At 39.8% G+C, this 16840-nt stretch overlaps 1 protein-coding gene across 1 annotated transcript in view; it reads left to right on the top strand.

Annotated features, from left to right (window-relative positions):
• The window catches only part of LOC132401348 (dynein axonemal heavy chain 8-like), an 895336-nt gene that overhangs the window by 809980 nt on the left and 68516 nt on the right, over positions 1-16840 (top strand). Inside the window, exons 80-83 of the mRNA XM_059983478.1 lie at positions 299-489; positions 4261-4382; positions 12223-12341; positions 16112-16314. Coding sequence (XP_059839461.1) covers positions 299-489; positions 4261-4382; positions 12223-12341; positions 16112-16314 — 635 coding nt within the window. The remainder of the gene's footprint in view (positions 1-298; positions 490-4260; positions 4383-12222; positions 12342-16111; positions 16315-16840) is intronic.

Here is a 16840-nt window from a genome sequence, read left to right on the forward strand (position 1 = left end):
GAAATTAGTGCCTCATAAAAAGTTTTAGGAAGGTTCAAAGCTCTGCTGACCCTTTCTCAATCCTGATCCCTGGTACGGTGTATGGAGTTTACACATTCTTCCAGGGATGAAAGGGATTTTATTTGGGTTTCCCCTGATTGTTCCCACATTGTTCCTCCCACATTGCTAATATTGGATATCCAATTTTACAATTACCTTAAAACCCAGCATTTTATTTCTCTTATATTGAAAAATGCACAATGTTCTAAATGAAAACAGTCTTGAGATTTGCTGATTTCTATATTTTCCCCCCATGTAGATCTAAAAAATCTCCTGTCGCTTCAAAGAGAATCATAAATATAATCGACTACCTGACCTTTGAAGTTTTTAAGTATTCAGTACGAGGCCTTTATGAAACTCACAAGTTCCTTTTCACTTTATTGCTTCCTCTGAAGATTAACCTGGAACGGGGTTACATCAAGTACACTGAATTTCAGACCCTAATAAAAGGTATTAAATTTTCTTCAGAAAAATCTCAGCTGGAGAAAAAATTTGAAGTACCAATTGCTCCCTTGTTTAGAACATAGAAGATAACAGCACAGAATAGACCCCTCAGTCATGATGTTGTGCCAAACTTTTCTAACCCTTCCCTGCCACGTAGTCCTGTTTCCCTATCATCCGTATGGCTATCTAGCAACATCTTAAATTTCCCTAAGGTACCTCTACCACCACCCTTAACAGCACATCCAACACACCCACCACTCTGTATAAGAAAAAAGTAGTGGTATTTCCCCCCCCCCCCGACCATACTTTAAAATTATGCTTCTTCATTTTTGTAATTTCCACCCTGGGAAAGTACCTCTAGCTATCCACTGGATCTATGTCTCTTATCATCTTGTACATCTCTATCAAGTCACCTCTCATCCTCTTTCACTCCAAGACCCTAACTCATTCAATATATCCTCATAATTCACACTTCCCAATCCAGGAAGCATCCTGGTAAACCTCTTCTGCACCCCTTCTAAAGCTTCCACATTCTTCCTATAATGAGGCAACCAGAACTGAATATGATGTTCCAAGTATGGTTAAACCAGGGTTTTATAGAGCTGCAACATTAAGTCATGGCTCTTGTATAATCTAAACTGAATGCCAACACAACATATGCCTTCCTAACAATCTTATCAACTTAGAGTAACTTTGAGAGAACTAGGGATGTGAACCCAAGATCCCTCTGTTCCTCCACACTGTTAAGAATTCTATCATTAACCCTGTATTCAGCCTTCAAATTTGACCTTCCAAAGTGAATTACTTCAACTTTATAGGTTGAAGTCCATCTGCCGCTTCTCGACCCAATTCTGCATCTTATCAATGTCCTATTTTAACTCTCGACAACCATCTACAATACCACCTAACTTCATGTTTTCTGCAAACTTACTAACCACCCCACCTCCACTTCCTCAACCAAGTCACTTATAAAAATCACAAAGAGCAGGGATCCCAGGGCAAATACCTACAGAACACCACTGTCAGGCAGAATATATTACATCTGCAACCACCCTTTGCCTTCTATGGGAAAGCCAATTCTGAATCCATACAGCCAAGCTCCCTGACTTTCAGAATGAGCATGCCATTGGGAACCATATCAAACACCTTACAAAAATCCATATACACCATACTCTACCTTCATCAATATGTTTTGTCACATCCTCAAAGAATTCAATCAGGTCCCTCACAAAGCCATGCTGACTATGACTTAGCAGCATTGGGAGAAGCATGTCCTTAAGAATCTTCTGCAATAATTCCTGACCACTGGTGTAAGAGTCACTGGTTTATAATTCCCAGGATTAACTCTGATTTCTTTCTTGAACAAAGGAATAACATTTACCACCTTCCATTGACATAGTACTTATCCAATGGCCAGTGAGAATGTAAAGACCATCACCAAAAGGCATAGCAATCTCTTCCCTTGTGTCCCGTAATAACCTGTAATATATCCCTTCTTGCTCCAGGAAATTTCCAGTGATTTTCAGAACTACCAGCACATTCTCTTTCTTAATGTCGGTATGTTCAAGATGTTTTATGTTGTCTTAACAAATGTTGAGGTCCCTCCCACTAGTGTATACTGTAGCAAGTATTCATTGAGGATCTCCTTACCTCCTCCAACTCCATGCACATTTCCTCTTCTTTCACTGATCAGTCCTACCCTTACTCTAGTCATTCTCCTATTTTTCACATACATGTAGAACACTAGGGTTTTCCTTAATCCTACTTGCCAAGATCTTCATATTGCCATTTATTACTCTCCTGACCATCTTCTTCTTTCTAACTGCCTTGTAATTCTCTGTAGTTTGTCTGATCCTTGCTTCCTAAACCTTAAGTTGCTTTCTTCCTCTTGACTAGATATTCCACATCTTTAGTCAACCATGGTTGCTGCAACTAACCAACCTTTCTCTGCCTCAATGAGACAAGCATCAAGAACCCCATGCAAATACTCCCTAAACAACCTCCGCATTTGTTGTTCATTTTCTTGAATACACCTGTTCCCAATTTACACTCTCATTCCTGCCTAATAGCACAACTCCCCCTCCCCCAATTAAATATATTTCCATAACCATCTGCTACTATCCCTGTCAAGGCTATGGTAAAGGTCAGGGTATTGTGGTGACTGTCTCTGAAATGTTCACCCACTGAGAGATCTGACACCTGACCAGTTTCATTGCCTAGTACTAGATCTAGTATGGCCTCCCATCTAGTCAGCCTATCTATATTTTGTATCAGGAATCCTTCCTGGAAACAACTAATTCCACCCCACCTAAACCTTTTCCTCTGAGGTGCCAATCAATATTAAAATCAGCCATTATAACAAGTATGTTATTTTTGTATCTTTCCAAAATCTGCCTCCTGATCTGTTCCTCAATTGCTATTGGGGGATCTATAGAATTCGCTCAATTGAGTGATTGCTCCCTTGCACATTTTGACTTGTACTCACTCTGTAGACAATCCCTCCATGATGTCCTCCATTTCTATAGCTGTGATACTATTCCTGATTAGCAATGCCACCCCCTACCTTTTACCTTCCTTCTGTCCCTTTTGAAACCTCTAATCCCCAGAACATCCAGCAGTCACTTCTACCCTTGCGACACAAGTCTTTGTAATGGCCACAATGTCATGGTTCCATCTACTGACCCAATCTCTAAGTTCATTGCCCTTGTTCTTGATACTTCTTGTATTGAAATAGGCAAAACTTCAATCCATCCAATTGACTGCAATTTTGCCCCGTCAACTGTGTCATCCCTCAGTCTCTACATGCTGCATCTATCTACAGACCAACTGCCCCATCTTCTAACCTATCACTTAGATTCACAGCTCCCTGCTAACCTAGTTTAAATCTTCCCCATCATCTCCAACAAATCTGCCCACAAAGATATTGGTCCCCTCAAATTCATGAATTTACTTTTATACAGGTCATACCTTCCCTAAAATAGATCCAAATGATTCACAAATCTGAAACCTAGTACCTTGCACCTATTCCTCACCCATCTGCCAAACCATCCTACTCTTGCCCTTACTGCTGCATGGCACAGGCAGCAATTCAGAGATTTCTACCCAAGGTTCAATTGTTCAGCTTCTTACCTAGTTCCCTATATCCTTTCTTTAGGACCTCATCCCCTTTCCTACCCATGTTATTGTTAAATATAACCAACTTCTAGCTGCTCAGCTTCCCCCTTTAGAATGCCATGGACCCAATCTGGGAGGTTCCTGCCCTGCCATCTGGGAGGCAACATACCACCCAGGAGTCCCTTTCACATCCACAACTTTTTTTTTGTACTCTAAGAAAATTTCAACCATACTGTTATTTATACTGTCTCCCAAAGTCATTCATTTTGGAGGAACCAAGCCTCCACCTGTCATCCATCTGCCTCTGTCTCCCAACACAACTCCTCTCTCCTCCCCCCACCCCCATCACCAGCTAGCTTGGTCTGTTTGTGATCTTCATCTCTCCTCAGTTCATCAAAGAGTTACTAGCTGCTGTCTCACCACTACCCATCTTTCTTTATACTGGATATCTCCACTCTTAGTGCTAATATAGAGTTTAATCCAAAATGTCAATAATTCTCTCTCCCCACCCCATGTCCCCCCCTTGTGAGTTTCTGCAGCTGATTGATTGTTGCTCCAGATTCCAGTATCAGCAGACTTTTGTTGTATTGGATGAAGAAAGAATTATGTCAATAAATTGGACATGTGATTTATTAAGTATGAACATTCTCCCTAATTGTGCAGGAGGAGCAGCTCTTGATCTGAAAGCCAGTCCACCGAAGCCTTTCCGTTGGATCCTTGATTTGACTTGGTTGAACTTGGTGGAGCTGAGCAAACTCCCACAGTTTGCAGAAATATTGACCCAGGTATTGTATCCATTGTGTATTTGTGCACACACACCATGACTAGGTTCACCAAACAGAGAAAAAACACAAAACAGAATAAAAGACAAAACACACAATCTGCTAGAGGAGCTCAGCAGGTCAAGCAGCATCTTTAGGGGTGAGGGTGGGGAAGGTATTGTCAACACTTTGGGCCAAAATCCTGCCTCTTATCTCCTAGTTCCATCCTTCCCCCACCAAAAGAAGGGCACAGTAAATCCTCAAAACAAACAATGCTGTTTCTAATGGTTTCATATGGAAACCTTGACCACAGTTATGGAAGCTACAGAGTGAGGCGGGGCCATATTTCGTGTCAACAAAATCAGTTATAAGACAGAGTGAAAGGAATATTAAATTTAGCAATGACTTTAATTAACTGTTAGCTCTGATTAGAAATAAGTCTCCTGATCTAAAATGTGAAAAGTATTTTTAAAGCAAATGCAAGTGTAGAAAACTAATATGATTCAGTTCACAATTCACATACAGGTTTAGTTCTAGAGCACAAGGCCGGTATTGCCAGATTAACATCCTCATTATGCAAGGTTGATTTTCAAACAATAGCTTTCGCAGATGCCATTTTAAGAGATATTAATTTAGCCCTCAACTCAGGACATAGCTCAGCTATGCTCTAAATGTAATTAAAGTTGTTACAAACTGGCTATTAAAGTTTGCATTCAGTTGAATGAGAAATCAGTGTTGTGCTAGTCTTGGGAATGGGGACAGGAGAGCTCAACTTTCATTCCCTCATTCCAGATTACTCAAATGAGTGCAGAATTGCAATGCATACCTGGGCAGATAGTTCAAGAGAATGAATTGTGCTGCATTTAGTAATACTAGTGGAAATGAGGTACCCAAAATACTTAAATGTTTTTACAATCAGATATTCATAATAAGAAATCTTAAGCGAGAAATTATTGCTTAATAGAGTTTTCAGTAGGAAACTAATAGAAAGTGTTGAAAATAATAGGATGGATTCCCCCCAAAATCTGTTGACCTAGTGCTTAGTTTCCTACTGAACACTTTTCTGTTTTTAAAACACTGGGTTTTATTTGCATACAGGTAAGGTAACAATGGTTAGCATAACGCTACTAAAGTGCTAGTGACCCAGGTTCAGCTCTGCCACTGTCTGTAAGGAGTTTGTACATTCTCTCCTGACTGTGTAGGATTCCTCTGGGTGTTCTGGTTTCCTGCACATTTCAAAGGTGTGCAAGTTAGTAGGTTGATTGGTCACATGGTGTGATTGGGCAGTGCAAGCTCCTTGGACTGGAAGGGGCTGTTACTGTGCGCTATCTATAAATACATACAGTATGTACTGCCAGGAGCAGATTCTGAGGATGGCTCTGGGTCACTAAAATAGAGCACCTAAAGGGCTGTGAGAAGCAATTCCTGTCCATGTGAAAGAAGAAGCTTTTGCCAAGCCATCAGCTCCTACCAGTCAGATTGAAGTCATGGGGAAAGAAAACTTCATTCGATATGTAATAAACATCTTATAAGATCCCAGACCAAAAGTCATAGAAGTAGAATTGGGCCATTCAATCATGATTGATTTATTATCCCTCTCAACCCCATTCTCCTGCATTCTCCCCATAACCTTTGATGCCCTTACTAATCAAGAACCTAGCAACCTCTGCTTTAACTTGGTCTCCACAGCCATCTGTGTCAATGAATTCCACAGATTCACCATCTTCTGGCTAAACAAATTCCTCCTCATCCCTGTTCTAAAAGGACATTCTTGTATTCTGAGTCTGTCTTCTCCCACCTCTCAATGTCCACTCTATATGGGCCTTTTGATATTCAATATGCCCCCTCATTCTTCTATACTGTAGTGAGTACAGGCCCATAGCTATCAAATGCTTCTCACACATTAAAACTTTTATTTTGGGATAGTTCTTGTGAACCTCCTCTGGAGTCTCTCCAATGTTACCATGTCCTTTCTTAGACATGGGCCCAAAACTGCTCACATACTCCAAATGCAGTTTGACCAATGCCTTAGAAAGGCTCTGCATTACATCCTTTCTTTCATATTCTAGTCCTCTTGAAATGAATGCTAACATTGCATTTGCCTTCCTTATTACTGACTCAACTTGCAAGATAACCTTTAAGGACCTGCCATGTCTCTTTGCACCTCCAATTCTTGAATTTTCTCCCTGTTTAGAAAACAGTCTACACCTTTATTCCATCTACTAAAGTGCATGACCAGACACTTACCTACACTGCATTCAATCTTCCCCTGTCCAGGTCCATCTGCAGACTCCTTGCTTCTTCAACACTGTCTGCCTCTTCACCTCTCTTAGTATCATCTGCAAATGTGGCCACAAAGCTATCAATTCCTTTATCCAGATCATTGATGTGTAACATGAGAAGAAGTGGCCCCAAAACAGACCCCTGCAGAACACAACTAATTACCAGAGGCCAACCAGAAAAAGTCCCCTTTGTTCCAACTCTATGCTTCCTGACAGTCAGCCAATCTTCAAAGTTAAAAGTAAATTTATCATCATCATATAAAACCCTGGGATTCATTTTCTTGTAGTCATACTCAATAAATCTATCAAATGATAACCATAATAGAATAAATGAAAGACCATCCAACTAGGGTGTTCAACCAGAATTCAGAAGTTAACAAACTGTGCAAATATAAAAGAAATACCAATAATAAGTAAGCAATAAATATTGAGAACATGATATGAAAAGTCTTTGAAATGAAAGGTCCTTGAAAGTGAGGCCATTGGTTGTTGGTACATTTCAATTTTGGGGTTGAGGGGCAGTGACTGTTGCTGAACCTGGTGGTGTGTCTGAAGATCCTATACCTACTTCCTGATGGCAGCTGTGAGAAGAGGCATGTCCTGGGTGATGGGGGTCCCTGATGGATGCTGCTTTCCTGCAACAGCATTTCATGTAGATGTGCTCAATGGTAGAAAGGGCTTTAACCGTGATGGTCTGGGCTGTATGCACTACTTTTTGTAGGAATCAGCATCAGATTTATTGTCACCAGCATGTGACGTGAAATTTGTTAACTTAGTAGCAACAGTTCAATACAGTACATAATCTAACAGAGAAAAAAAATAAACAAATCAATTACATATTGAATAGATTAAAAATGCAAAAACAAATACTGTATATTTTTTAAAAAGTGAGGTAGTGTCTAAAGATTCAATGTCTATTTAAGTTTTGGTTGGCAGAGGGAAAGAAGCTGGAAGAAGATCCCTCTATGAGGACTGGTATGTGTTCCTTTGTCTTACCCTTCCTGAAGTCCACAATCAGCTTTTTCATCTTACTGACGCCGAGTGCCAGGTTGTTGCTGCGGCACCATTCCACTAGTTGGCATATCTCACTCCTGTACACCCTCTCTTCACTACCTGAGATTCTACCAACAATGGTTGTATCATCAGCAAATTTGTAGATGGTATTTGAGCTATCCCTCTCTATACACACACAACCATGTGTATATAGAGAGCAAAGCAGTGGGCCAAGCACACACCTGAGGTGCACCAGTGTTGATCGTCAGCAAGGAGGAGATGTTATCACCAATTCGCACAGATCGTGGACTTCCGGTTAGGAAGTTGAGGATCCAATTGCAGAGGGAGGTACAGAGGCCCAGGTTCTGCAACTTCTCAAACAGGATTGTGGGAATGATGGTATTAAATGCTGAGGATTTTCCATGCTAATTTCTTTCCTGTAGTACCATGGTTTCTTATTGTGTTCAGCAGCCTCATCTGTCACACCATGTCAAAGGCCTTCTGTATAACTGAGTAAACAACATCCACTGACTTTCTTTTGTCTATTCTGCCTGTTATTTCTTCAACAAGTTCCAACAGATTTGTCAAGCAAAATTTTCCATAAAGGAAACCAATCGACTTTGGCCTATTTTATCATGTGCCTCCAAGTACACCAAAACCTTGTCCTTAATAATGTTCTCTCACATTTTCCCAACCACTGAAGTCAGGCTAACTAGCCTGTAATTCTTATCATTTACTTCCCTCCCTTCTGAAAGAGTGGAGTGACATTTGTGATTTTCCAGTCCTCCAGAAACATTCCAGAACCAAGAGGTACATTATCCACTGAGGGCTAGAGCTGTGGCATTTGAGTCTGGTGACCTAGGACTGTATGAGAAAACCAGGTATGACTTGCAGAAGGCTATTTCATGAGCAAAGACAAAACTACAAGTGAGATCGGAGGTGACATCGAATGCACGTCAGCTCTGGCAGGGTTTGCAAGATATTACTTCCTACAAAGTGAAGCCCAATAGCATGAATGGCAGCAATGCTTCACTACCAGATGAGCTCAACACCTTCCATGCCCACTTTGAAAGGGAGAATATAACTCTAGCTGTGAAGATCCCTGCTGCACCCAGTAACCCTGTGATCTCCATCTTGGAGGCCAATGTTAGACCACCTTTAAGGAGGGTGAACCCTTGCAAGGTGGCAGGCCCTGATGAAATACCTGCTAAAGCACTGAAAATGTGCCAACCAACTGGCAGGAGTATTCAAGGACATTTTCAGCTTCTCAATGCCGCAGTTGGAAGTTCCCACCTGCTTGTAAAGGGCAACAATTATACCAGTGCCTAACAAGAGTAGTGTGAACTGCCTTAATGACTGTCACCCAGTAACACTCACATGAATGCTGATGAAATGCTGTGAAAAGTTGGTCATGGCTAGAATGAACTCCTACCTCAGCAAGGACCTGGACCCACTGCAATTTGTCTATTGCAGACACAATCTCAAAGGCACTTCACACGGCCTTAGATCACCTGGGCAATATAGACACCATGTCAGGATGCTGTTCATTGACTATAGCTCAGTGTTTAATACCATCATTCCCACAATCCTGATCAATAAGCTACAGAACTTGGGCCTCTGAACCTCCCTCTACAACTGGATCCTTGGCATCCTAACCAGAAGACCACAATCTGTGTAGATTGGTTATAATATCTCCTCTTCATTGAGGGTCAACACTGGCACTGCTCAAGGGTGTGTACTTAGCCCACTGCTCTACTCCCTCTACACCCATGATTGCGTGGCTAGGTATAGCTCAAATACTATCTATAAATTTGTTGATGATACAACCATTCTGGTAGAATCTAAGATAGAGATGAGAGGGCATACAGGAGTGAGATACACCAGATAGTTGAGTGGAGCTGCAGCAACAACCTTGCACTCATTGTCGGTAAGATGAAAGAGCTGTTTGTGCACTTCAGGAGAGAAGATGAACCAGTCTTAATAGAAGGATCGGATGTGGAGAGAGCAAGCATTTTCAAAGTCCTATGTGTCAAGATCTCTGAGGATCTAACCTGGTCCCAACATATCAATACAGCTATAAAGAAAGCAAGACAACCGTTATATTTCATTAAGAGTTTAAAAAGATTTGTCTTGTCATCCAAAACACTCAAACTTTATAGTTATACCATTCTGACAGGCTGCATTACTGTCTGGTATGTGGGTGGGGGAGGGGTGCTACTGCACAGCACCAAAATAAGCTACAGAAAGTTGTAAAATTAGTCAGCTCCATCTTAAATTTTAGCCTCTGTAGTACCCAAGACATCTTCAAGGAGCAATGCCTCAGAAAGCAGGCATTCATTAGAGATGCTCTTCTGCACATCACTGTTGTAACTCGTGGTTATTTGAGTAATGGAGTTCTTCCCGTCAGCTTGAACCAGTCTGGTCATTTTCCTCTGATCTCTCTTATTAAGAAGGTTTCTTCACTCACTGTACATCTTGACCATGTCTGTATGCTTTTATGCATTGAGTTGCTGCCACATGATTGGCAGATTAGGTATTTGCATTAATGAGCTAGTGTACAGGTGTAACCTAATAAAGTGGCTACTGAGTGCATATCTAAAAAATCTTTTGGCATCTTATTTTATATTATTGGCCAGCTTGCCTTCATATTTTGATCTTTTCTCATTGTTACTTTTTTAGCTGCCATCTCGTCGTTTTTAAAAGCTTCCCAATTCTCTTGTTACCCACTATTTTTTGCTATATGGTATGACCTCTCTTTTGCTTTTATGCTGTCTTTGACTTCCCTTGTCAGTCAACTGTCGCCTCATCCTCCCTTTAGAATGCTTTTCCTCCTTTGGCATGAACTGATCCTGTGTCTTCTGAATTACTCCCAAAAGCTTCAGCCCTTGTTGTTCTGACGTCATCCCTGCTAGTGTTCCCTTCCAATCAGTTTTGTCTAGCTCCTCTTTCATGCCTCTGTAGTTCCCTGTACTGCTCTGTAATATTGATACATTTGATTTTTATCTTCTCCTTCTCAAACTATAGGGTGAATTCTATCATATTATGATTACTGACTCCTAGGGATTCTTTTATCATAAGCCCCCTAATCAAATCTGGTTCATTACACAACACCCAATCCAAAATTGCCTTTTCCCTAGTGGGCTCAACCACAGGCTGCTCTAAAAAACTATCTCATAGACACTCCACAAATTCCTTCTCTTGGGATCCAACACTAACCTAAACTCTACTATTTAGTTTAAAGACCTTTTCACAGCTCTTCCACTGCTAAATCTACACACTCATGATCCCTCCTTCCCATTATGGTACCAATGTCTATCAAATTCAATCCTTAATGGTTAATTTGCAGGTTGAATCGGTGGTGAGGTAAGCAAATGAAGTGTGAGGCTTCATTTTGAGAGGACTAGAATATAAAAGCAAGGATGTAATGTTGAGGTTTTACAAGGATCTGGTAAGGCCTCACTTGGAGAATTGAGAGCACTTTGGGCCCTTTTTGAAAAAAAAAGGATGCGCTGAGGGTTCAAAGGAGGTTCACAGAATGATTCCAGGAATGAAAGGTTTGTCATATGAGGAGCAATTTATGGTTCTAGGCTTTACTCGCTGGAATTTTGAAGAATAAGGAGGGATCTCATTGAAACCTATCAATGTTGAAAGGCTTAGGTAGAGTGGATGCAGAGAGGATGTTTCTTCTGGTGAGGGAATCTAGGACCAGAAGGCACAGACTCAGAATAGAAGGACGTTCATTTAGAATGGAAATGAGGAGGATTTTGTTTAGCCATTTGGTGGTGAATCTGTGGAATTCATTGTCACAGGCAGCTGTGGAGGCCAGGTCATTGGGTATATTTAAAGTGGAGATTGATAGGTTCTTGATTAGGTAGAACATGAAAGGTTGCAGGAAGAAGGCAGGAGAATGGGATTGAGAAGGAAATAGATCAGCCATGATGAAACGGCAGAGCAGACTCATTGGGCTTAATGGTCTATTCTGCTCCTCTGCCTTATGACTTTATATTCCACCAGTCAACACAGCCTTCTTGATCCTCTGGCCTTGCGACAGAGAATTATGTCTACTCCACTGACTATACTATCCCTAATTAAAACTATGTTTCTTCTCTCATCTCACCCCCCCCACTCTTAAATGGCTCATTCTTCCTAAGCCCCCCCCCCTCACTCATCCTCACAGGGAGCAACAATCTCTAACCTGTTGGGCAAGGTCAAGGGCTGAAGCTCCTCTCAGTCAAACTCTTGTCCCTAGTCACAGACTGAATTTGAAGTAGTTAATCTAATGGGTGTGACTGCCTCCTGAAACACATTATCCATATGCTAAATTCTGGAAGTTCAAATTAGGCCCTAGAAAATATTGTCAGAGGAGTGGAAGAAGACTGATGGCCATCAATTTTTGTATGTTGCTGTAATGCACTAAATGGCTTCCTTCTGTACCTGAACTTCCTTTGTGGTTAATCTAGGAAATCATCTGTAAATTTAATTTAAGTTTAAAAAGAGTTTTTAAGTAGTTATATTTTATTGCTGTTAAGATGTATTCTATCTTCATATTATGTTTTCAGTTGATTTTACAGTTTAGAATATTGTTATAGGTAATTAAGCATGAGAAGGCTTGGAAAGTCTGGTTTGATGCAGAGACTCCAGAGCTGGCAATAATTCCTGATGGATACAGTGACTCTTTGGAGTCATTTGGCAAGCTGTTGCTGATCAGGTGAGATTAACACAAACTGCAGTACAGTTAATACTTTGCTTCCTATATATAATTTATGGTGAGGATATGGTAGCATAGGAATATAGAAACAGATCTGACTCTTCAGGCCTCAGCCCAGATCTGCTATTCAATTATTCTGTGAGTAACCTACAAATCATTTCAAGCACATTCTTTGATTCCTTTCTTTGTATAACCGATGCTAACAACAAAAATCTCCCAATCTTGGTTTAGAAATTTGAAGTTCATATTACATCAGTAGCTTTTTAAGAGGAGATTGCCAGTATCACTTTTTAAATGAAGAAATACCTGAGCTTAGTTAGTTTGGCATAATACAATGGGCCAAAGGGCCTATTGCTGTGTTCAGTATTGTATATCTTAATTGCTCATGAACAGCCTATTAAAGAGACTTACTATAAGAGGAAATAATTTCTATCTACCACACTATGTTCTTTAATCATCTTAATTACATTAAACCTTAATTTTCTATGCACATTGTTGGCAAACTATATCTAATTATCACCTCTACAAGTTCTCTCTAAATTACAGTACACATTCTTAAATTGGAAATACATTGGCTTTCTTTCACCATCTTTGAATCATAACATTAAAGCTCAATATCTGTAGAACCAAATTTTTTTTCTTTCTTGTTAATTTTGAATGCATGTGTACATTTTTGCACCTTGGCCCCAGAGGAACACTGTTTCATTTGGCTGTATCCATGTATGGTTCAAATGACAATTAAACCTCCCCGCTTCTCTGCGAAGGGCAATTATTAATGTATTAAAAACAAATAAAAATTTTCAGATGCTTAATCCATTATATAAAATAGATCAAAAGATCTTGAAAGACACACTTCTTCTAGTTTATATCCCAAGTAACTATCCTCAAAGATGCTACATTTATTTGGATCTTCCTACCTAATAATAAAACTTAGACATAGAGCAGGGTTTCACAATCAGGGTTCCACAAGAGGTCACTAGGGGTTCCATGAGAGATCATGATTAAAAAATAATAAACATTTTGTGAACTACACAATGTACAATGCTAGTGCTCGCAGTGGTGGGCAGTGACTGATCAGCCCTATTAGCAATCTTATTAGAGGTCTCTCCGTGCAGTAGGGCTATGTTTATTCTCAGTTTTTGACATAAAAAAGGGGAAGCTGTTGATCATTCATGAGCTCTGTATTGCACAGAGGGGAGGATGATAGGCTGATGAAGTTCTTTTTCTGAGTATTGAATGGACTTGCCCAACTTGGGCTATGACGTCAGCCTCTCCCTTCCAAATTACCTCCCAACTTCCCCTTGCACACCACCAACTGATTTATGGGAGTGAACAAACTTTACCCGTGAAGTAGAAAGTTGGAGGGAAATTTCAATTCTAAAGGAATTTTTATGTGCCACGATTCCACTGCTTGCCTGCCACTTAGCTGTTGTTGTAGACATTATAGGTTGATTGTGTTAGTTAAAAATGAATTGGATTCTGAAGTTCTCATATTTTTCTCAATTTTTTGTTTATTCCATTCTGTTTTATATTTTATTAACCCCTGTGCTTTACAGACATATGTCTGGTGGTACGATCTTCCACGTCATTTCACTGTACTAGTGCCACAATGGACACAAAAAGTCCGTCTTTACAATGAAAGCAACTTGTCAAGGGATTTTACATGGACTGGTGATCCAAGTTGCCCTATTCCAGCATGCCTGGCCTGTGGCAAACCACTTACAATTGGCTCCAGGAAAATTGAACAGACACTTAACTACAAATCACAGCCATATGACATGTAAAAGAGCTGATTATTTTAAACAACTATTGGAATATCAAAACAAACAGCGTGAAGCTTTCATTAATGAAGTTACAGTCAGTAAAAAAGATAAGGAAGCAAGTTATTTAGTAGCAGAACTTATTACCCACAAAAGAAGTCACACAGCTGGTGAAACCTAATAATGCCAGCATGAAAATTATAGTGGGTAAAATGCAGTATGAGGAATTGAAAAGGGTTTCACTCTCAAACAGTATGATAAGTCGATGTATGACGACATGTCACATGATGCTGAAGAGGTTTTTTTGTGATAAACTGAAAAACAGCTTCTCTGTCCAAGTTGTTGAGTTAACAGATTTCACTAGTAAATGTCATGTAGCATTTGTAAGATTTGTAAATGAAATACAAGAAAACATTTTCCGTTGCAAAGAGCTACCCAAAACAAAGGCCAAGATATATTTAATATTTTGTCTTCATTACTGGGGAAAAAAATCTGTCTTGGAGGAGTTGTTTTGGCAACTGTGTTGCTTGGCTTATGGATTTTAGTAACTTTACTATTCAACATTGTCAATAAATTATCATGTTGTAAATAGCATCAATTAAAATCAATTTACAACCTTAATTTAAATAAAATTAAATTCTACGTTTCTATGTAAATCTACCAAGCCTACCTTTAGACAAAATAAATCCCATATTGGCCAGTTATTTAACAGAAATTTATTATGTTTGCCTTGAGTTTAAAAATTATGAAAGATTAATTTCAAGAAAGGTAAGCTAAGCTTAACCACCAGTTTCATTTGTCTATAAAGGTTGACTAAAAATACATTCTCTACTCAAAAGAGCATTGATAATTATTTTTGGATTATTAAATCTACAACTTACTGATCACACTAACATACTGCGAGCTGTAGATACAATATTTTTTTATATAATATAAACACAAGTGTTCCCCAAGACCTGAAGATTATTTCAAGGGTTTCTCCAGAGCAAAAAGGTTGAGAAAGTCTGACATAGAGCTTGGAACTAGCCATGCAGCCTAGCATATTAATGTCAATCATTGGGCATCTTTCCACATTCGTCCCATCTTGTAGTACTTGCCCTATTGCCTGCACACAGCAATTCAAGTGTTCTCTAAACACGGAAATGTCGTCAGCAATTCCACTTCCACCTCTTTCTAAGGCAGTGACTTTTAGATATTCACCACTCCAAGTAAAAAAGGTCTTGCTTTCCAGTCTCCTGTAAAACTTTCTCCTCATCTTAAGTATGTCTTCCAGTTTTAATTGCCGCTGATAAAGGGATAAAATTCTTGCTGTCTACCTTATCTATAGTTCACATCATTCTATGTCCATTGATTGTGTCCTCTCTTAACCTAGTCTGCTCCAGGGAAATGTGCCCCATTTTCTTTAGTCTCTTATTATTAATATGCTCCATCCCAGTCAATGTCCTGAGGAATCTGCTTTGCATCCTTTGCTATAGTGTGATGACCAGAACTGCACACAATACTCCAGCTGAGGTCTGAGTAATGTTTTATAAGGTTTGAGCATACTTCCCTGCTTTTGTATTCACTACCTTGACTAATAAAGTCCACTATCCCTTATGCCTTATTAACCACTTTATCTGCCACCATCGAGGACCTTTGGACTTATACAAGATGGTCCATCTATTTCACAAAACTGCCCCTCATCCTTTCCCATATATATTCCAAAATCTATGATCACTATTCCCCAAGTAATTTCTCACCACTTAATCCCTAGATTCAGGTACATAGCAGTACTCATGAAAGTTCCTCCTGTTTCCCCACACCATTGCCCTATATGCATTGTTACAATCTTGATATTGTGGAATTATGACATGCCCTCACTTTTCTATAGTCTTGGATCTCCTTGCAATTTTCCCACAGATTTGTTCTGCAATACTGTATTCCTTTTGCTGTAGAATATACCTAATTGTTCTATTGAACTTCCACTGCTCCTGAACAGTAACACATCAGCATTTGTTCTCCATTTCTCAGGTCATGGTGTCCTGATAGAATTTTATCACAAGCTCGATACTACATTTCCGATGCAATGGGATCAAAATATGCTGAGCCAGTGATTCTAAACCTGGAGACAACATGGGAAGAAAGTGACATACTAACTCCTCTCATCTGTTTCTTGTCCATGGGATCAGATCCCAGCAATCAGATTGAAGGATTGGCCAAGAAACTTGAAATTGGTATGGATATTGTCTAAATACATCTGCTTGGGATGGCAGTATTTTATATGCTCATGATCATTTTCAATATTTTAATTTTTTTTTCCAGATTGCCACTAATAGGCCTTCTTTAAATGTTTTCAATATAATAACTGTCAAAGCTGTGCCAGTATGATCTTGTTTGGGATTAAGTAAACTCCTTTAATCATTTCCTATTGACAATGTCAGTAAACTACTGTGTGTGCACCTCTGTTTTACAGAGTTAAACCACAAGACGTAGGAGCTGGATTAGGCCATTTGGCCCATTGAGACTGTTCCACCATTCAATCATGGCTGATCCTTCCCCCACCCGCCCCACTCCCCAGCCTTCTCCCTGTAACCTTTGATGCAGTATCCAATCAAGAATATATCAAGCTCTGCCTTAAATACACTCAACAGCCTGGCCTCCAGCTTCTGTGGTAATAAATTCCACAAATTCACCACACTCTGGCTAAAGAAATTTCTCTACATCTGTTTTAAATGCATGTCCCTCTATCCTGAGGCCGTG

Source organism: Hypanus sabinus, chromosome 10, assembly GCF_030144855.1.
Source record: "Hypanus sabinus isolate sHypSab1 chromosome 10, sHypSab1.hap1, whole genome shotgun sequence".
Classification (NCBI taxonomy): Eukaryota; Metazoa; Chordata; class Chondrichthyes; order Myliobatiformes; family Dasyatidae; genus Hypanus; species Hypanus sabinus.